The sequence below is a fragment of the Mytilus edulis genome, chromosome 8 (genome assembly GCF_963676685.1).
Source record: "Mytilus edulis chromosome 8, xbMytEdul2.2, whole genome shotgun sequence".
Classification (NCBI taxonomy): Eukaryota; Metazoa; Mollusca; class Bivalvia; order Mytilida; family Mytilidae; genus Mytilus; species Mytilus edulis.
In genome coordinates, this window is record NC_092351.1 from 87668147 (window position 1) to 87691369 (window position 23223).

The 23223-nt window shown below is 33.4% G+C and overlaps 2 protein-coding genes across 2 annotated transcripts in view; both read right to left on the reverse strand.

Annotated features, from left to right (window-relative positions):
- The window catches only part of LOC139486569 (F-box only protein 40-like), a 169578-nt gene that overhangs the window by 110989 nt on the left and 35366 nt on the right, over positions 1-23223 (reverse strand). Inside the window, exon 3 of the mRNA XM_071271494.1 lies at positions 22239-23090. Coding sequence (XP_071127595.1) covers positions 22239-23090 — 852 coding nt within the window. The remainder of the gene's footprint in view (positions 1-22238; positions 23091-23223) is intronic.
- On the reverse strand, positions 9995-12739 carry LOC139486571 (uncharacterized). Its single transcript, XM_071271496.1, has 4 exons — positions 12583-12739; positions 12047-12217; positions 11441-11554; positions 9995-10654 (listed from the first exon to the last, which is right to left on the reverse strand). Exons 1-4 carry the CDS (start codon positions 12719-12721, stop codon positions 10458-10460), a joined length of 621 nt encoding a protein of 206 aa, XP_071127597.1. The 5' UTR covers positions 12722-12739; the 3' UTR covers positions 9995-10457.

Consider the following 23223-nt stretch of genomic DNA (forward strand, 5'->3'; position numbering starts at 1 on the left):
GACGATGTCTTTGTAAAACGCTAGGAAAATTCGTTAAATGTAGATAGAAAAGTAAAGTTTAATCGACTTTCAGCATTGATATGTTAACTTCATTTTACAGATCACTATGATTTTAACAATAATGTCATTTCAAACATATACCGATCTGGACTATCTCTTAGCTTTTAGTTAATAATAATACTCAAGAATACGGCTAAATTATCATGGGTACAGGGAAAATTGATACAAGTTACGGATTACACATTTTTCGCCGTACCTTTCAACATGATTTGCAAACAAATGCTTTAAGTAAACAGGTTGCTTTCATAATAGTTAAAATTTGGCGAAAAGAATGTAAGCCTGCATCTTTTTGTTTTAAGCTTGTATGTTATTTAGTTTTTGTTTGTTCATTTTTTAGGGGTACCAACCTATATGCGTTGTCTTTTGTGTCGCCCTAAGTCTTTTCAACTCCGAATCTCTGTGGACACACAGTGGCGGATTCACAACTTTTTGTAAGGGTGCCATTTGAGCTAAAGAGGGGCCGCTCCAGTCATGCTTCAGTGATTCCCTATATAAGCAACCAATTTTTTTTCAACAAAACAGCCCCCCCCCCTCCAGTCTTCATTATATGAAATATTATCTTCATAACAAAGTGAAATGTCAGAATAATAAGAAAAGCTAACTCCATGTGGTATCAAAGTGTCTTTATAGTATATACATTTATCTTAGTGATATAGCAAATTGACAGAGTATTATAGTCAAATACCTTTATAGTATATAAATGTACCTAAGTGATATAGCAAATTGACAGAGTATTATAGTCAAATGCCGTTATAGTATATAAATTTACCTTAGTGATATAGCAAATTGACAGAGTATTATAATAAAATGCCGTTATAGTATATAAATGTACCTTAGTGATATAGCAAATTGACAGAGTATTATAGTCAAATGCCTGTAAAGTATATAAATGTACCTTAGTGATATAGCAAATTGACAGAGTATTATAGTCAAATACCTTTATAGTATATAAATGTACCTAAGTGATATAGCAAATTGACAGAGTATTATAGTCAAATGCCGTTATAGTATATAAATTTACCTTAGTGATATAGCAAATTGACAGAGTATTATAATAAAATGCCGTTATAGTATATAAATGTACCTTAGTGATATAGCAAATTGACAGAGTATTATAGTCAAATGCCTGTAAAGTATATAAATGTACCTTAGTGATATAGCAAATTGACAGAGTATTATAGTCAAATGCCGTTATCTATAATACTAAAATTACGAGGTCCAATTTGTTAGCCGTCATCACGTAAAAACGACGAATCACAGAATTCAACTTTGTATATAACTAATATAGTACAAAGGTGTAGATTAAAAATTACACCACTCCAGGCCCTTTTGTTTTCCACGTAATTAATATTGCCAATAATTAAGAAGTTCCGGGTCGAGTCCGCTACCGATACCAATAGTATATTCACCTGTTACCTATGACCTTAGCTGTACGTTTCGCATCTGACAGGCGCACCACCAAACGTTGTATTCAGGATTAATATGCTATACACACGGGTCATAACCACAGGGTTGACACTACTAAATTGTCAAATTGTTACCGATGGTAGTATTTTAATCAGTAAGACTTTCTAAGATAACAATACGAATACTAAAAATCTGGACTAAAAATAAGGCGTATAGGTACAGTTTTCAATTTGTTAGTGGGCATGACGTAAAACAGCGAAGCAAAGAATTCAACTTTATTTATAACTTATATAGGACAATGCTGTTGATTAAAAAATACTCCTTTCCAGGACCTTTTGTTTTCCAAATTATTAATATTATTGTTTCAGTTCGACGGGTTCAAACAGAAAGACTTGAAAGCAGAGAAATACTGTGTATCTTATAATCGGCATGACTTTATCAGATGACAATACTAATACTAAAAGAAGGCTTGCGCATAGTTATATACTTTAATTCAGTCACGGACCCGTGATATCACGGGTTTGTTCTAGTAGTATATAAATGTACCTTAGTGATATAGCAAATTGACAGAGTATTATAGTGAAATGCCGTTATAGTATATAAATGTACCTTAGTGATATAGCAAATTGACAGAGTATTATAGTCAAATGCCGTTATAGTATATAAATGTACCTTATTGATATAGCAAATTGACAGAGTATTATAGTCAAATGCCGTTATAGTATATAAATGTACCTTAATGATATAGCAAATTAACAGAGTTTTATAGCTAAATGCCGTTATAGTATATAAATGAATCTTAGTGATATAGCAAGTTGACAGAGCATTATAGCCAAATGCCGTTATAGTATAGAACATTTTCTTCGTGATATATCTCTTCCCTTAATGATATGGTTATTATTATCATAAGGCAGCTGTGGCGTTCCATATATCGGGGTGCGTTTTCTATACCACAATGACCTCAAGATGGTGCTGGATAATGCCAGATGGCTAAAAAAGACACTCTACAGTGTTCACCAACAGTTTCCGAGTGAAATAGAAGATCGTCGTAGGAAGTTATATCCTATCCAGAAGGAAGCCAAATTCTCGGGTAAACATACTGTACTTGTCCGCGATAAACTCTTTATAGACGGCAAATAATATATCCTTGATGAAAGCATGGAACATGATGATATGAGAAGTGATAACCCTAGAAGTGATAATCCTTACAGTTATCGCGATTCTCTTTTGACCACGCCAAAAGATACGGACAGGCCGTACAAAAGGATGAGACGCTCAGATTCATTCCCACCAATGAATGGCAATGGCGTCTGGCATAGCCATGGAGTACAATATACTACTGAATTTTATGACAATGTAATAAATTAAAATTCCAATAGTTGTTTATCTGAAAATATAAACTGTATTGCTAATTCCATACTTGATAATGACAATATACTTGTACATGTTAAATATCAAAACACACAGGTTAAACCTAATGAAAATGTTGATCAGTGTGAAAGTAGGCGATCATGTGACATAGACAAAAGGTCGTACTTTGAATTGTGTAATGATTTAAATGTAACAGACCATTTTACTGCAATTGAAATATACAATTTATTTTCAGAAATCATTGCGAATTTCTATTCAGATTTTTTAAATAATGATTTATACGACAGAGATTTAAATAGTTCATATTCCTTTGACACTAGTGGTCGTTTACCAAATGTAAATAGTACCTTAAACAGTAATCATGTCATTAATGACGTTAATATTTTATGTTCAAACTGTTGTGGCATAAAGTCCAGAATGCAATATCCAGAATTTGAAAATATAATTAAGATTGAAAATATAATTATAATTTAAATGTTGAGACGAAAACGGACGATATTGATTTTCCTGGTTTTCACTTTAAAATGAAAAACAGAAAAACGGTGACTAGCAGACGATCAGGAGGTATTATAGTTGGTTATACAGAAAATTTAAAGAACATAATAGAAATTAAAGAAACAGATTGTAAATACGTTCTGTGGTTTCAAGTAAACGGGAAAGTTTTTAATTTAGACAAACCCGTAGTTTTTGGCGTTGTTTACATTCCTCCGGAATATACTACAGTATTCACCAGATGAAGCGATAAATCAGATGGAACAAGAATACTTACGCTTTTCAAATTATTTAAATTATATATGCCTTTTAGGCGACTTTAATGCCAGAACAGGTTGTGATGACGATTTTGTAATTATAGATGAAAATGAACATGGTGATAATAATTTATCTGATTTTATCGAAAATCCCGTTTATGCTCTTAAAGATCTGTCTTTTCCTATTAAACGTGTAAATATGGATAAAGGAAAAAATAGATATGGAAATATGCTGTTGAATTTTTGTAAAGGTAACGGCGTTTTCATACTAAATAAGAGAATTGGAAGGGATCAACATATAGGGCGATTTACTTGTCGTAATGCCAGTGTCGTTGATTATTGTATCAGCAGTCATGGACTTCTAAAATCATTTAAGGACTTTGAGGTTTTAGATTCAAGTAAATTATTGTCAGATGTTCATAATCCTATTTCTGTCACTTTTTATTGTAATAAAATGTGGTAAATGACCATGCAGAAAATGTTGATAGTAATAGTCATTATAACATTGGAAAGAAAATAAATAGATGGGATTCTGAAAAGATAAAAGATTTTCAAAATAATATTGATGAGGCCCCTCATTGGGGGGGGGGGGGGGGGGGGGGGGGGTCCTAGTAATCACATAATCACCATTTTTTTTGCCAATATAATCACATAATCATTAAATATTTGCCTTGGTAATCAAAAATTGATTATCTTTAGTAATCAAATAATCATAAACTAAAATCTTTGTAATCATTAAATAACAGTTTAAATGTTAAATATTTAATAACAAAAAAGCTTCAACAGTTGTAAATAAAATCTGGGTCTGCTCTGAAATGTCTATCTCTTTTACTCTTTCTTTGGTTTTCTTTGGGAAGCTCTTCCTCTTCCTCACCCATCTCCTCTGGTGAAATAGTATCACCCGCATCTTTTGCTGGAAGAATAGATGTATACAATTCTACTGAGAGAATAATAGTATCATCTTCCACCTCAACATCCTCAAGCTCTATTGTTCCTAATATGCCACTACTTTTGACCTTGGTGTTCATTCCACTAACAAACTGAAGAGGAAGAAGATTGGCCTGATGGTACAATATACATTTTACCTCTTCTTGCAGTTCAACCAAGTGTTCTAACAATTTGGCAACAACCAATTTCTGATTCAATTTCAGATATATTAATGTTTTATTACTAAGTATTATTTTCTGGCTTGATTCATTAGATTTTCTGGTGTCTTTTTGAAGACAGTTGTCAAGATTACCAACATCTATCTCTTTAACTGCTGTATCACCTTTTTCATAACATGTTAATGGTAATGTTCCGGGCTTATCTTTAATTGTTAAAGCCCTGACTGTGTTTTGTCTGACACTCTGACCAAACTCTGAACGCCAACATCTTAATTTTGACATTTGATCTGCACTCAATTTCTTTTTCACAGGCAAGTCCATTCTTGGTATTTCTTGAAATGAGACATATGAGTTGTCTGTTCGATGATAATATGAGTTTTCACCAGTGAAATAAACAAAACTGGATTTAGTTACTCTTTTCAGAAGTTCTCGTGTGCAAGAGTGAAATCTTTGACTAAACTGAAGAACAAGAGGCATGTCATTTCCTTGCCTCATTTCTGCAAAGAGATTTTCAACAACTAATGTTAGACAAGACTTGATATTCAATCTCTCCTCAAATGTTGGTTTGACTTTCCTTACAAGATCAAGTACTTGTTGTAAGCTGTCTATCATCATCTTCAGGTCTGAAACTGACTGAGCAGAACATGCACCCTCTGGACCCTGTAAAGTTTTGTTAATTCCTGTAAAATCTCTAATACGTTCATTGCATTGAATGAGAAACTCATATACTTTCTGTAAAACAGCAATCCTGTCTTCAAAACTATCTTCATTACTAACATTTGGCAAAGTGACACCAATTGCTTTGTGGAACATGTTAAGAAACTCAAGAAATTTGACAAGAGGGGAAGAACTATTAATGACCATTCTCACAGATCCTGCAGCAATGTCTGTCACGAAGATTGTACCCTGTTCTGTGCACAATCCTGCTGGTTGTTGAAACTCAGCTTCTACACCATCTCTGTGCCCCGTTTTTCCCACTCCTGCATAATCAGTTAAGGTATTACTCCTATGCATACCAGATAAAAGTTTTATTTTCTTATCCTGTATGTCAGTCAAAACAAGACCATCATGATAAACTGCAATTCCAAAAGCTTGTTTTAAATCTGATCCATTTGAGACTAATTTCGTTACATTTTCAGCTAATTTTTCCCCGTTTCTTTCGATACTGAAAATACCTCCTTTTGCCACATCAGATGATGCAAAATATACATAATTGTCTTTCAAAACCATGTTGTAAATGAGTGGTATGCAAGTGTAAACTATCTGTATAGTATTTGCTGTTACAGTAAGTCCATTGCTTGTCAAAGTGAGCATACTTATATTTCCTGATTTTAAGTCTGAAACAATCAATTTATCTGCTCCTATAGTACAAAGTCCTGCAGGGGCATCTATTTCATGATCCATGATTTCAAGTTTTTTGGCTTTTTGTCCTGATCCAATTACATTTCCTGAACTTTCTGTGCTGACTTGATTATCTTTAATCCATTTTTGTAACTTTTGTTGCAAGTCTGCTTTCTTCAGGGTTCTATCTTTATTTTCCCATAACCCCTGGTCTTTGAGAGCTTTTTGCAGTTGCTTTATGGTCATTCTGTCGGGATCGTAAACAGAATTTCCTTTCAAATCTAAAAAGAATATGGCTTTCTCTGTTAAATCAGACACATAAATAACCTCCTTAGTATAGGCAACCCCAATAGGATGGTTTAACTTTCCTGTAATTTCTACAACATCAACGGGATAATGCAATCGTGCAGAAAACAGTTTGCCTTTGGCTGCATCAGCTATCAGTAACATCCCATTTTCAGTAATACAGACTGCAATGGGTGAAGACAGTGTCCCCTTTTTGTTGTCTTCATATAACCGGTATTTTTCTGGTATTATTGTATGAGTTATTGTCTTAATACCTGAAACAATGTTTCTCACTGGTTTACTTGATATCTCCAAAGATGCATCAACATCCATTCTATCTCTATTTCTGCATGCTGCAACTGTCAGGTGTGGTCTTAGTTTATCTTTTAAACTTGGGTCTCCACGTAATGTTCGAAGAAGTACCCGATTGATGCGGCATCCATCAACGAGAAGAAACCAATTACTGAAGTGTCTGGCTAAACGCTTTCCTACATGGACACCATCTGGTACACAACATGCAAGTGAGACATTCGGATCAATGCTTCCATTTTTTTTCTTTCTTCAAACATTTCTTCTGCACCTTTTTTTTTTGATTCGGAGTCCATAGTAATCACAAGAACCATTAGCTTTACACATTTTTCTTTTTGTCTTAAACAGTTGTCACAACATCGAAGGGAAGGGTCTATGTGACATTTCGTTTACAGTCTTGGCAAACGGATCTTTGTTCTAAACAAGTTTCACATTTTGATGAGCAGTTACCACTTACAATCACTCCATTTTCAGTGTTAATGTGACCAGATTTTATGCACTGCAAACATATTTGCAATTGATTACAATGGAGATTGAATTTTTCAAAAGTCTCAGCAGAAGAAATTCCTTTACAATTATAATCAACACCTACAGGAAGAGTCAGTTTATTATCCAGGGAAGTGAGACATGTAACTTCAGCTTCTTGCACAAACAAACTTTTTAGCATTTCCGGAGAGGGATTAGGGTGCCTTTCAATGAATTCATTATCTATTTTCAATGTTCCGCCTATCAATACACCTTGCCTAATGTCGACCATTAGCCCAGTTTTTAACGCCATTCCATCTTTCTGCATTGCAACCGGTATAACTTTTGTGTAACCATTGTTAAGTAAAGAAGTTACGACAGAATCCTCTTGAGCACAAATTTCCAAAAAGCTTCTTAAAAGGTTAGAATGGATACCATTTTCTGTTGTATATCCACTTACATTTTTGTGTCTTGCAAAATGGCTAGGAAGTGGAAGATTCCATGACTTCCAATCAAAGTGTTTAATACCACCCTTTCCTGTTCCTAAAAACCCTGGACCTCTGAGGATATTCAAGACCTTCTTATGTCCATGATATTCAATTGTTTCTACAAACTCAAGAATTCTTTCATCCCAATGAAATTGTTTTTTAGGATCTTCTACTTGTTTCACAAAATTCAAAACATTATCAATGTACACATAAAATATATGATTTTTCTGCAAAAGCCCTGAATTGAGCACGTCCTGAAGTTTCTCACATATACTATCCCAAATCTCCTGAAATAAAAACAAAACACAATTATTATGGTGTGGGATGTGGTAACAATAAATAACATTGCCTAGGCACAATTTGAATTATGATTTGCAAAAATTCATCTTCGTGTAATTATTTGTGATTGGACAATATTAAACCATGGAAGTAGGCATAGTTTTGACTAGTGATCACTAGATTGAACTAGACAATGAACTATATTGGTATGTTTTCATGTGTGTGGGAACCTGACTGATCCTGTATACATAACCAGGGACGTATATATATGTCCTTGACATAACACACTTTTATGTCATAGGTTTAAATGAGTATCAAAATTCGTTAGATTATTGACATAACTGGTAAATACATTTCATTTCTGATCATTTCTTTCTGATAAATCTAATGATGGCTAATGCAATCTGTTGTCATGTGTTTTCAAGTACTGAATGCGAGATGTTTTTTCAAGTATTTAATGTTAGAGAACCACTCGTGCAAAGATCTATCTTGGATCACATAGCAATTGTTATAAAGTATGAAATTCATGATGGTTGTTGAAGGCCATATGGTGGCTCTAAAGGTCAGATTCTAAACATCAACAAAAACAGTGTACATTAAATATTAAAACAAGAGGCTCCCAGGAGCCTGTAGCGCTCACCTGGTCTTTCAGTTGGCATTTCAGGGGGAATAACTCCAAACGAGTCATAAGATTTTTCTGAAATGTTGGTACATAGAATCTGGGTGTCCATGGGGTCCAAAGTTTAACAAAGGCTTTTTTGAGAAAAGGCTTTAAAAATCTTCTACTGGAGAACCAGCAGTAGCAAGGCATCATAATTTGTCTGAAACCAGTAGGACATGATGTTTCAAGTTTATACAAATGAAGGTCCCGGAGTCCATGTGGTCCGAGCACTTGGGGTTCAAAGTTAGGCTTTAATGGGAAAAAGCTTTAAAAATCTTCTTCTTAAGAACCAGCAGTAGCAAGACAGTGGTGATTTGTCTGAAACATCAGTAGGACATGATGTTTCAAGTTTGTACAAATGAAGGTCTAGACCTTCATTTGTACAAACTCTACTGCTGCTTCAGACAAAGTATGACTCCCTTGCTACTGCTGGTTCTTCTTCAGGATATTTAAAGCTTTTCCCATTTGAAACCCATTTTAAAACTTTCTTTGGACCCCATGGACCACCATATGAACAAACTAGAATCCCCAACTACCAAGGATCATCCCTACCAAGTTTGGTTAAATTTGGCCCAGTGGTTTCAGAGGAGAAGATTAAAATGTGATAATTTTATGACAGACGCTCAGTGGTAGCAAAAGCTCACATGACCCTTTGGGTCAGGTGAGCTAATAAGACATTTAGCATTGAAAGTTTATCCCTGAGTCAAGAATTTACCTAATATTGTCAGAAATTTGGTCTGCGTAAACTGCTGTTGACAAACCATCTGAATCATATTCACTCTCAGATGATAAGCTTGAAACACTTTCAAAACTGGATGTAAAGTCATGTAGCTCATTCTCTAATATGCAACTTGATTCTCTAAATGATGCAGGAGAACATGGGGGACTTTCATCAAGCCATGTATTGTCTTATACATCTTGCAACATTAGACTATAAAAAACAAGAAATATTTCATGACACCTTTTATTATACATCTAATACAATAAAATAAAATGAACAAAATCAAACAACTTAATAACAAACTCTTAGAACGAGGTAAACATTTGGTTGGTTTTTGTAATCAGTTACAAAATTAAAGGTTGAATAATTAAAATAATTGGCTTTTCTGGGCACAGCATGATAGCACGGACTGCAACAAGTCACTGAAGTAAAGTTGAGAGTTGAAGCAAGTGAGAACATAGAACTTTGTTGACCACAAAATTATATTAAAATTCTACAAAACTCATTTCATGCATATGAAGTCTAACAACTATTGACAGCAAACAATCATGGACCAATCAGTTTGTAGATCTGGTCTAACTGTTAGTTTTGTAGTTAAGGTATATAAACCCCTATGTTTTATTTTAAGCGATGGGGGCCATGTTTTTTTTTTTCAAGACTGATATATTGGATAAAATTGAAAAAAAAAGACACATACATGACATAAAGATAAATTGCATTCTTTTGCAGTTGTATAAAAACAATATGTAAATAAAAATGTGTAAATAAAAAATCACATCACAAAAAGAGATAAAAAAAAAAGTACAGTGAAACCTGTCTAAACCGAATCCCTTTGGGACAAAAATTTGTATTCAGTTTAGACAGATATTCGGATTACACAGGTTTTATTTGTATAGACATGATAGATACTTAAAACGGGACTATATATGGAGTTTGGTTTACACAGATTTTCGGTTTACTCAGGGTTCGGTTTAGACAGGTTTCACTGTATAACAATATTCTTGAATACAAATTTATACATTGAAACTGTAATGTATGGTGTTTGTCACATATCATTAAAAACCCACAGACAACCCTATATATTGAAGTCACAACTTGTTTCATTTACAAAACTATTGTCATATGAAATTCAAATGGACAGATATAACTGGTAAATGCTTATAGCACGTGCATATTCAATTGATGTCAACAAATGAAGATAAAGTACTTTCTTGCTTACATATCAGAAGGCTCCTCATCACTGGGAAGTCCCCCACTGTGAAGTGAATCATCACTTTGAACCTCATCCAATTTAGAAGAAGTGGACTTTTTTTCTTCTGATGTAGAATGTTTCAACAAAAACTCTTTTAATTTCACAGCTGATCCAGAAGTTTCTGCCTTTTGGACCCTCTTTGCATTACAACTTTTCATATCTAAAAGTAAAAAAAATTGTATACAGGTCATATTGGTCTACAGATACTACAACTAAAGTTATTGACATAATCATTAAAACAAAATATCCAAATTACTGCAATCAGAATGACCAATTCTGGTGTTTATATATCAATGTGGGGGAATAGAATAAAGAATGGTAACAGTAAATGTGTCAAAGCGACATTAACCCAACTAAAATGTACAAAACAGCCCAAGGCCGCCAATGGACCTAGGTATATAACACAGCGATTAATCCTGTACCCAGAGGCGGGCTTTATGTTTATAAGGGGTATTGAGTAAAACAGAGAAATAGATCTTTAGTGATCTTTAGTAAGTAAGGTTGTTTTAAAAGAGAGTTGATTGCTGTCGGAAGTATTGTTACCTTTGATAATGCAGTATGGTTAAACATAAGGTAATATTTATATTATTTTTAATTCACATGCTCTAAAACTTAGTTGGTTAACTTTAAAAGGCTGTTTGTTCCTTAAGGGGGGAGGGGAGGGGGGGTAGTGTGTCCATCTGTAACAATCTTGTAGACACTATAACAGCCAGTCCTTAATTTTATATAGCATACATATATCCCAGTGCTTTTAAGAATTGGGGAAAATATGGTGCTTCATGCCATTCAAAAGACTGAATTGTCATAAAGGGTGTAATTATTACTCAATCAAAATAGCTTTAACATTTGATTGCATATCATATAATAGTAAGATTAAGGTATTAGTTATACATGTATAACAAATCTTGCTAACAATAAAGTGTGCTTGTTTCATATATATACTTACGCTTATTTAGATTAGTCGTACCAAAAGATCTATGCAAATGTATGTCTACACTGCATGCACATGACACTAAGGTGGGTGATTTGATAACGACATCAGGAAACTTGTCTTTTACTTCTAAAATAATACACAGTAATCAGTATTAAAGGTTGAGATACATCAAAGCATTTTAAAGATATAACGCTGTTAAAGATAAAGCTACTTGCATAGTATCCATAAAGTGTAATAATGGTTTTATCTTCATCATTTAGTCATTGTTAAGCTAAACTGCTCTTAATATTTATCTGTGAGTGATTGATTGATGGTTTAATGCCACGGCTGCATCGATAGCTTATTAATATAAGGTGTATGTGTATATGAAATGAATATATATGAAGCCTGTTTTGTATTATTTATATATACTGAACTGAATCTTTACCTTGCTAGCAAACAAGGTAACAATACTCTTCTCAGACACATTATTGATTCCTGAGCCAACCGGTCATTACTCCAAATTCTGAATGTTGTGCTTTTTTTTTATTTACAGTACATATATTTCAAGAAATCGTCAATTGATTATAATATTGTTATAAGTTTTTAAATAAGAAAAATACCTACAATCTCACTTACTTTTTTTAAATATCAACATTCTATTTTCTGCATTTATAGGAGGCCTTCCGACATTTGCCTTCTTTGCTGGTTTGACATCATCCGATTCAGCTGGTAATTTTCTTTTCGCCATTGATTTTTTGTCCATCAATATCTGATTTACTGATCTCACTTCCGTCTCTACTACTTTAACTGAAAATTAATGAATTGGGTCATTAATAACAATATTTACAGTGACACTAAGTACATGTAATGACAGTTGAAACAACTGTATACATGTTTACATGTTTATTGATACAATTTGATATGCAAACATAATGGATATAAATAGACAGTGGCAAATCCAGATTTTTTTAAAAGGAGGGGGGGGGGGGGGCTAATTTTTTTTCTAAATAAAAGGGGACTGAATTTGGGGATACAGGATATTGCAGTTTAAATGTTTTGTGTTTTTAAACTCTTTTTTTCTTCTTTGTCTGCATCCACGCCTATCTTCGGGAGTGCGCTAGGTTGCACCTGCCTCATATTAAAAATTATCCAAAACGTTTAAATTTGTATACCTATAATCTCATAATTTTGTTGAATAAGTGGCATCATTAATGTGATCTGGCTTTCTGTGTCAATAGCAAACACTCTGCCTTTTGGGAACTCTGGCTCTGGCTCCATTCTCCTAACGCTGAGCTTGATTTTATAGTTCATCACAAATATTTCATTTGCTCTTTCTTTAATGCCACATGTTCATCCGTTCTAGAACTTCTGACAGACTTTCCACATTGTCATCGTCATATTTGAAGAAAAATGACCAACATACAGCCGGTTTATCCTGGCCTGCTTTGTAGATAGCGCACGTCACTTCGTGCAATACCTTTTTTGATGTCATATTCGTGTTCTTACCAAACTTTCTACATGATAACTGGTTCCTTACTGTTATTTCATACAGAACGCTAACGAACGCAAGTCAAAAACGGGAACCGGAATAAATTAAAATGTAAAATTAAACCGATATCGGGTTTCTAATTTCCGTAAATTGAGATTGCTGTGCGTTTACACGCTAGGTGATCGTAGGTATAGTTGATCCAAGTTATCAGTTATATTTTAGATAATTTAAAAAACCTTTTAGATCATTTTATTTTTTTAAAACTTGGTAATCATTTAATCAAAAATACAGTCCTAGGTAATCAAATAATCATGAAATATTTGGCTTAATAATCAAATAATCATTAAAAAAACGGCCAAGTAATCACATAATCAAAAACCCCATGAGGGCCCTCATTGATGTTGAAAAAATTGTGGAATTAGAATACAAACTTTGTAATACTGATTTGAATGATGTTAATAAAAATGTAATTAATACATTTATAGGTGATTTATGTAACATTTTTGTCAGGTGTGGGCAAGCTACTTTTGAATCTCTTCCGTAAAACGGAATAAAAGTAAAGGTGAAAGTGGAAATAAAAATAAAAATAAACCATGGTTTGATGTGGAATGTAAATTTGCGCGCCAAAATTATAGAAAATTAAAGAGACGATTTAAGTCTTAAAAAAGTTGCAAAAACCATTTAGACATGTTAAATGCCGAAAAAGTTTATAAGAAGGTTCTCGATAACAAAAACAGAAAGTTTAGAAATGATCTTTCAAACAAAATTCAAAATTTGCGTGGCAACAATCCGAAAGAATTTTGGAAAATTTTAAATAAAGGAAAGAAGAAAAAGCAACCCGATATTGATATAGGAAAAGTACACGATTTTTTCAAAAACTTGAACGCTGCACCGGAAGATGATCAAACTGTGCGTTTTCCCGACATTGATCCCATGCAAAGTGAGCAGCTAAATGAAAATATGAATTCGCCTTTTTCGCAAGATGAAATTCTTCGGTGCATTAAGAAACTGAAGAATGACAAAGCTTGTGGAGAAGACTTGTTTATAAATGAATACATAAAATCCACATTTACCCAGTTTATTTGTATTTATGAGAAACTTTTTAATATTATATTCGATAAAGGCTTAATTACACAAAGTTGGCTAATTGGCACTATTAAACCTGTATATAAAAATAAAGGCGACTCTAAAGATCCAAAGAACTATAGACCAATCACTATTGTTAGTTGCTTGGGAAAATTATTTACTGGAATACTAAATAAAAGATTAAATGATTTTTCAGATGAATTTATTATCATACAAGAAAACCAGAGTGGTTTTCGTCAAAAGTATTCTACTACAGATAATATATTTACCTTATATTCTTTTTTTGAATTGTTGAAATGTAAGAAGAAGAAGTTATATTGTGCCTTTGTAGATTTTGAGAAGGCATTTGATACTGTATGGCGAGATGGTTTGTTTTATAAAATGCTATTGAATAATATAAATGGTAAGATGTATAATGTTTTATTGAATATGTACAGTGATATTAAATCTCGTATATCATATAATTATTGTAATTCGGAATACTTTGCTTGTGATAATGGTGTACGACAAGGGGAAAACTTATCACCTTTCCTATTTTCATTATGTTTGAATGACTTAGAAAATTTCTTAGTCAGTAAAAATATCACAGGACTTCAAACTATTTCAGAAGATCTGGAAAGAGAATAGGAAATATACTTAATGTTTTTTATAATTTTGTACGCAGATGACACGGTATTACTGGCCGAAACAGCACAGGACATGCAGACTCAACTCAATGCCTTTCGTGCTTATTGTAAGGTTTGGAAATTGAAAGTAAACGTTGACAAAACCAAAGCTTTAGTGTTTGGTTTTGGACGTTTGCCAAAAAATCTCAGATTTTCTTACAATAACACTAACATTGAGATAGTAAAGCAGTGTAACTATTTGGGAATTATTTTTACTAAAACGGGGAATTTTAATATGACAAAAAAACATTTATCCGATAAGGCCTTAAAAGCCATGTACGAAGTCCTGAAAATGGGAAGGATGTATCAGCTTTCCATAAAATGTCAGCTAGATCTTTTTGACAAAATTGTCAAGCCCATATTGTTGTATGGGTCTGAAGTATGGGGTTTTAGTAATAATGAGGTATTAGAAAAGATACATTTAAAATTCTGTAAATTACTTTTAAATCTGAAATCCTCAACACCAAACTATATGGTTTACGGGGAACTAGGTCGCCATCCGGTTGACATAGATATAAAAATTCGAGCAGTATTATTTTGGGCAAATTTGATATCCGGCAAACAAGCAAAGTTTTCCTGTATATTGTATCAACTTTCTCGCCATATGAATGTTCATTTTAACATGCAGACTAAATGGATTCTTTTTGTCAAAAAAAATATTTCAAGATTGTGGTTTCTCATATATATGGGAAACACAAAATTTTATAGATAAAGATTGGTTAAAAACTGTTATAAAGCAAAGACTGTTAGACCAGTTTCTTCAGAATTGGAATTCGCTAATTCAAAATTCGTCAAAAGCTATTAACTACAAAATTTTTAAGAAAAACTGGGAATTTGAGGAATATTTTAATATTTTGAACTTTAAAGATGCCGTTGTTCTTTGTCGATTTCGAACGACCAATCACAAATTGCCGATTGAAACAGGAAGGTGGCAAAATTTACTGAGAGAAAACCGTGTTTGTCATCTATGTAAAAATCGACAAATTGGTGACGAATATCACTATATATTGGAATGTACTTTTTTCGATCAAAAACGTACAGAGTATCTATCCTCCTATGTTGTACAACGACATAATACATTTAAATTTTCGGGACTTATGTCGAGTACACGAAAACCAGTCCTGAAGAAACTTTGTTTATTTATAAAAAATATTAATACTTGTGTTTGTCCTCCTGGCTAGTGACTTCTGTAACCTCCCTCCTTGTTTTGTATATATTGTAAATAGTTATTGTTGTTATCTCTGTACTGATGTAATGCATTGGCTTTATGAGAATAAAAGATATATAGAACATATAAACTCTTTTTTGATAATTGCTGTCTTTGTTTTCAAACCACTCGCTACCAATTCTCAACATACTTGAATCATTACTTCACATATACGAAGTTATAGTAAACGAAGACCAAAAACCATAAGGCGAATAAAACTAGAGGCTCTAAAGAGCCTGTGTTGCTCACCTGTAATTACTGATGCTTTGGAAATCATGTAAAATGAGGTTAAAATCATAATTTATAGTATAAGATATCATAAGATATTATAATAATATCTAAGATAATAGCAAAAAACTGGAAAATTTCCATAACATTACTAACCCAGGGGCAGCAACCCAACAACTGGTTGACGGATTTGTCTGCAAATTTCAGGGTAGGGATATCTAAATCTGATGAACATTGTAGCCACTAGTCAGATTTGCTCTAAATGCTTCAGCTTCAGAGATAAAAACTAAAAACTGCATTTTACCCTATGTACTATTTTTAGCCATGCCTGCCATCTTGGTTCGCGGGTAGGATCAACCGACACATTTTTCAACTAGATACTCTTATAATGATTGTGGACAAGTTTGGTTACATTTTGTCTTAGTAGTTTCAGAGGAGAAGATTTTTGTAAAAGATAACAAAAATTTAAGAAAAATTGCTAAAATTGACTATAAAGGGCAGTAACTCCTGAAGGGGTCAAATGACCATTTTGGTCATTTGACTTATTTGCAGATCTTACTTTGCTGTACATTATTGCTGTTTACAGTTTATCTCTATAACAATATTCAAGATAATAACCCCAAAACGGCAAAATTTCATTATAATTACCAATTAAGGGGTAGCATCCCAACAACTGGTTGTCCGATTTATCTGAAACTTTCAGGGCAGATAGATCTTGACTTGATAAACTATTTTAACCCATGTCAGATTTGCTCTTAATGCTTTGGTTCAGAGTTAAAATCTATATTTGGCTGACCGGGTCAACAGACACATTTTTTAAACTACATACCCTAATGATGATTATGGACAAGTTTGGTTAAATTTGCGTTAGTAGTTTCAAAGGAGAAGATTTTTGTAAAAGATTACAAAAATGTACGAAAAATTGTTAAAATTGACTATAAAGGGCAATAACTCCTTAAGCGGTCAATTGACCATTTTGATCATGTTGACTTATTTGTAGATCTTACTTTGCTGAAAATTATTGTTGTTCACAGTTTAATTTCTATCTATAATAATATTCAAGATAATAACCAACCAGATGCTCCACAGGGCGCAGCTTTATACGACCGCAGAGGTCAAACCCTGAACAGTTGGGGCAAGTATGGACACAACATTCAAGCTTGATACAGCTCTGAATTTGGATTGTGATTAAATAGTTGACACAAAATAGGTTTCTTACACAGAGTAAATGTGGTCTATGAACTTAGACTTAAAAATTTTAAATTGGACATTTACCTATTATGGTTCAATATCCAAAATCTAATTACATGGTTAGATTCAGCATATCAAAGAACCCCAAGAATTCAATTTTTGATGAAATCAAATAATGTTCAATTTGGACCCTTTAGACCTAAATGTGGACAAATTTGATAACCGGGCCCAAATATTAAAATTATAAATACATGGTAAGACGCAACATATTGAAAAACCCATTATATTCAATTTTTGTTGAAATCAAACAAAGTTTAATTTTGGACCCCGATTTAGACCAACTTGAAAACTGGGCCCATAATCAAAAATCTAAGTTCATGTTTAGATTCATCATATCAAAGAACCACAAGAATTCATGTTTTTATTAAAATCAAACTGAGTTTAATTTTGGACCCTTTGGACCTTAATGTAGACCAATTTGAAAACGGAACCAAAAATTAAGAATCTGAATACACGGCTCGATTTGGCATATCAAAGACCCCCAATAATTAAATTTTTGATGAAATCAAACAAAGTTTAATTTTGGACCCTTTTGGACCCTAGTTCCTAAACTGTTGGGACCAAAACTCCCCAAATCAATACCAACCTTCCTTTTGTGGTTATAAACCTTGTGTTTAAATTTCATAGATTTTATTAACTAATACTAAAGTTATTGTTGTCATGCACCGGACTTATTTTTTAAACTAGATACCCCAATGATGATTGTGGCCAAGTTTGGTTTAATTTGTACCAGTAGTTTCAGTGGAGATGATTTTTGTAAAAGTTAACGACGACGGACGACGGACGCAAAGTGATGAGAAAAGCTCACTTGGCCCTTCGGGCCAGGTGAGATAAAAAGATGTGTACAACCGTGATGAATAGGCAAAACAGTCTACAGATGTTCAACTGAACGGCAAACGCCTGAATATGACAGAAAAGGGTCAATCTGTAGACACAATAAAAATATGTAAAATTTCGCACCCACAAACACTGCCACCTGTATGTTTTTTATTGTTGGAAGAAAATACTACACAAACTATGATGAACAGAAAAATAAGTCTACAAAATACTAAACAGATAACCAAAGATAGAACAACTGGTAGCTACTCAACACCTGAAGTAAACTGAGGTGTCCTTCTCCATTAGTGGCACACATCGTGTTGGTCTTGACACTTGAGTACAATTCCAGCTTTAACTGTAACGTCAATGTTGTACATAGGCGTGGATGTCTTTGAAAAGTAAAGGAACAAAAATACTGAACTCCAATGAACTGAATTCAAAAGGAAAAACCGCTTTAAAACCAAATGACAAAAGCTCATACACATCAAACTATAAAGGAAATCAACTGTTATATTCCTGACTTGGTACGGGCATTTATCCAGAAAATGGTTGATTAAACCTGGTTTAAAAGATAACTAAACAATAATAAACATCTCACATGTATGATAGTTGCAAAGAACTCGTGACTTCTATACAGTCTTACTATATTTGGGTTTCAAAAAATCATACCAAATCACTATAATTTTATTTTTAATTACAGAATGATTAATAAAACACTACTATATGATAATATATAAATATTGAAAATACTATTATCAATAGACAAACATAACAACTTTATATAAATAAAAAATATATTATATCAAATTTCTGCCTTTAACAATGCAAAATAATAAGTTATAAGAAGCTAGGGTTCTTACAGCTAAATCTTACTATTGCCAAATAGAGTATTTGAATATATCACATTTTATTTGTGAAGTGTATTGTAAAATCAAACCACTGCTATAAGTTTAGTAAGTAAATGATGTTTTCACGTTAATCATGATTCGACATCGAATTAATCGAAACACAATATTGATTTGTGCTTATATTAGGTGCGACTTCGGCTATTCTTTGTGTTTTTTTCTTACAAAAAATAGAAAATAGAGAAAAGACTATAAAGAACATATAACTTCTTCCTTCCAGGCCCCCAAACTATTACAGCTTCCGATGTTTTACACCTTTACTAGATCAAACATATTCTCAATCTGTTTAAACATTTCCATGCCCTTAATAGCTATTCTTTCAAGTGTTATGTGGTTGAACTGCTAACATGTTGGACAATCTTGATTTGTTCTTATCTTAGGGGACGATCATTTCCGATTCTGGGGATGTCAGGAGGTGTTTTTTTTTTCTTTTAAGAGTTTTGAGAATTTCATTTAATATTTCACTTTTGTGAAGAAAAAAAAGAATAATGAAAAATTGAAAAATATACAAATGAAGCCTTCTTCTCTAAAGACCTTTAAACTATTGCAGCTTCTGATGGTTTACTCCTTTAGATCAAACATAACCTTGACCTTCTCTGGGTTAACAATTTCATGCCCGTAATAGCTGCATTCTTTCAAGTGTTCTGTGATTGGACTGCTAAGATGTTGTTGCCATTTTTTACAGGGGTACATGCAGTAGTGTAGCGCCATTTCTAAAAAGACATACGCATTATAAATATTCATTAATTTATCATTTTGTTTATATATGACGACAACAATAACTAAAAAATGTATACCGTTTCTAAAATCAGTCGAGTTTAACGACTATATGTTTCTAATGTCGTAACTATAATCTCGTCCCCTTTTCCCGAATGTAACCTACCGAATTGGACTTTGAAATTACGAGTGTTTGAACTAAAATGGGCAACAAAAAAGGTGGCACACGTGGAGCAGGATCTGCTTATTCTACCGGAGCACCTGATATCAACCCCAGTTTTTGCTGGGGATCGTGTTGCGTAGTCTTTTGTTTTCTATGTTGTGTTTTGTGTACGATCGTTTGTCTGTTGGTCTTTTTCTTTTTAACAATGACGTTGTCATTTTATTTTCGACTTTGACCTTAAAAGACCCTCTAATACCTTTTTACTCTCTTTTATCAAAATAAAAACAAAATTACAAAGCATATTGATACGAAGTAAATAACATACCAGTGATATACCAAAGACGGATTCGAAATCCAAAATGTATTCACAAACGTCAACGAACAGGCCGAATTTGATTGTTCTCTTTGCTCAAAAGCCATGGTGTTGCCCATGTTTAATCGACTTTGGTTATCGATAACACTCTTCAAACCTTTTCCTCAAACCATCTGCATATTTTATTTTGCGTTTTGTTTTATCATGTTCTGTGCGTCTGTTTTGTGTCATGGTGTTGTATGTTATTTAAGTTCGACTTTTTTATCAAAACGTTTGATATTTATATAAAAATCACAATAATTGTAAAAGTAGTTTTAAAATTTTCTACAGATCTATTAAGGATGTTGGCTACTCTGTTAAAAAATAACAAGCTTTTTAAAAGACTATTATGAATTGATAGTATATTAATAAAGAAACTCAAAAAGTAGAAAAAAATGGAGGGTCCGTGTGCTCATTTTCGAGATATAATCCATTGACGGGAAATAATTCTCTCTAGATTTTTCATATATTTAACATTGGCACCTTATTTGTTTCAAAAACTATGAAAAAATAACAAGAATTTTATAAAATTTTGAAAAATATTTTCAGGTATACAATTCATTTACGAGACTTTTGCATTTTCATCTCATCTTATGAGAATACAGCACGCTGCAACAAATTAGTAATCTGATTAAAACATTCACCCTATTTCCCAACTTTGTTCAGCCTACGGATTGTTGTCAGATCGTATGAAGGAAAGCGTGGAAACAGACTTTGTATTCAAATCAGGTGGCAATGATGCACAATCGAGAACAAAAATCGCGTCAAATTCGACAATATAACAAGAGGCTGTCACAACGACAGCAAACCGGATTTATTAACATTTATTTGTGTCCTGGCAATATCACAAGAACCATTACTGATGAATGGTGAAAGTGAAAATCGTCAATATCAAATTTGACCTCCATTTTGTCATCAGTATCAACATATTAAAATTTGAAAAGCTTAGATTGAAAGGTTCATGAGTAAATGCAACAACGTGAATGGAAACGCCATTTTACGATCCTTCAAGAACCATAACTCCTGAACGGTAAAAGTCAAAATCGTCATTATTGAACTTGACCTCTATTTTGTCATCAGTAACATCATATTAAAATTTCAAAAGCTTTGGTTGAATGGTTCATGAGAAAATGCACGGACACGACGGGAAACACCATTTTTCAATCTTTCAAGAACCATAACTCCTGAACGGTAAAAGTCAAAATCGTCATTATTGAACTTGACCTCCATTTTGTCATTAGTAACAGCATATTAAAATTTCGGAAGCTTTGGTAGAACAGTTCATGCATAAATGCACGGACACGACTGGAAACTCCATTTTTCAATCTTTCAAGAACCACAACTCCTGAACGGTAAGAGTCAAAATCGTCATTATTGAACTTGACCTCCATTTTGTCATTAGTAACAGCATATTAAAATTTCGGAAGCTTTGGTAGAACAGTTCATGCATAAATGCACGGACACGACTGGAAACTCCATTTTTCAATCTTTCAAGAACCACAACTCCTGAACGGTAAAAGTCAAAATCGTCATTATTGAACTTGACCTCCATTCTGTCATCAGTAACAACATATTAAAATTTTAAAAGCTTTGGTAGAACAGTTCATGCGTAAATGCACAAACACGACTGGAAACTCCATTTTTCAATCTTTCAAGAAGCATAACTCCTGAACGGTAAAAGTCAAAATCGCCATTATTGAACTTGACCTTCGTATAGTTGTCAGTAATAACATATTAAAATTTTAAAAGCTTTGGTTGATCGAACGGTTCATGAGTTAATGCACGGACAACATTTGATTGCCGCCCGCCCGCCCGACCGACCGCCCGGCCGCCCGCCGTACATCCCCAAATCAATAACCGACATTTTGTCACAAAAATCCGGTTAAAAAAGTGAAAGTAAGTGTTTACATAATGAACTATATTGCAATGTGTTTAATTGAACAAACCCTTTCTGAAATCTCCCATCCGTTAGCCGATTTCTGCCAGATTGATTCAACCACTCCTTTCACCGGAAGCATGTCCTCACAAGCCTCTCGTAAATATGTACAAGTCATGGATAAATTATAGACACTCAGACTATCCAGATCAGAAAGAATCAAATATAGTAATGTAAAGGGAAGTGATAAAAGTGACTTTTGGTGTGCATCTGACTGTGACAGTTGATTTGAAGCAACCCTTGACGCCATGTTACCGGAAGTTGTGCCGTGGTACAATAATGCTTCTTCCCCTTCCGTATCCTTGTCACTGATTTGTTCGCGGTCTTTTCTAGAAATGTTGAAGCTGTTTGTATCCTTACAGAAAATAACTTCACCATTAGGTACTTGTGGTGTTTTCTTGTCAATGGTGAATTTACATCCCTGGTAAGCTAAAGGACAATATTGCTTGGTTGGTTCACATATGTCTAAATGTGAAAATTGTTGGTGTCCTACTAGCTCCTCTCGTCGAAAAACTTGTTGGCAAATTCCATTCATCTCGGGCCTCACATTACGTGAGTTGCACTGTACAATGTTTGCTGGACACCTGCGTAAATGAGCCGCCATTTTGGATCGAAGGACGACAGCTACGCATCCACCATCTTTATTTAAACAGTTGACCATTTCCATCTGGCATCTCTTTTTATGTTCCATCAATTGATGTCTATACATGGTAAATCCACATTCATTTTCACACGGGATTATTTCATCCTTGATAATCCTTTCTGGATAAAATGGACAAACTTTGAGATGTTTTGAAACTGGAGTGCTGAGATGGTACTTCCACTTACGAATAGGAGTGCATGCAGAACTGAAGGACCATTTCTAAAACATTACCTAAAGTAAGTAATCTATATAGGAAAATGTCAGATTCGGGGAATTAATACTACATATTTGTTTCACGTTCATTGTTGTGTATATGAATTAGATCGATAGTTTTCTCGTTTGAGTTCTTTTA

What these genes read in the sequence shown, in the direction of transcription:
- LOC139486571 (XM_071271496.1), bottom strand. Translation starts at nt 12,721, where the DNA reads ATGAACTATAAAATCAAGCTCAGCGTTAGGAGAATGGAGCCAGAGCCA. An exon ending in ACAAAATTATGAGATTATAG is followed by an intron (nt 12,218 to 12,582) that starts GTATACAAATTT and finishes ATTAATTTTCAG; the next exon opens with TTAAAGTAGTAGAGACGGAA. An exon ending in TACGACTAATCTAAATAAGC is followed by an intron (nt 10,655 to 11,440) that starts GTAAGTATATAT and finishes TTTTACTTTTAG; the next exon opens with ATATGAAAAGTTGTAATGCA.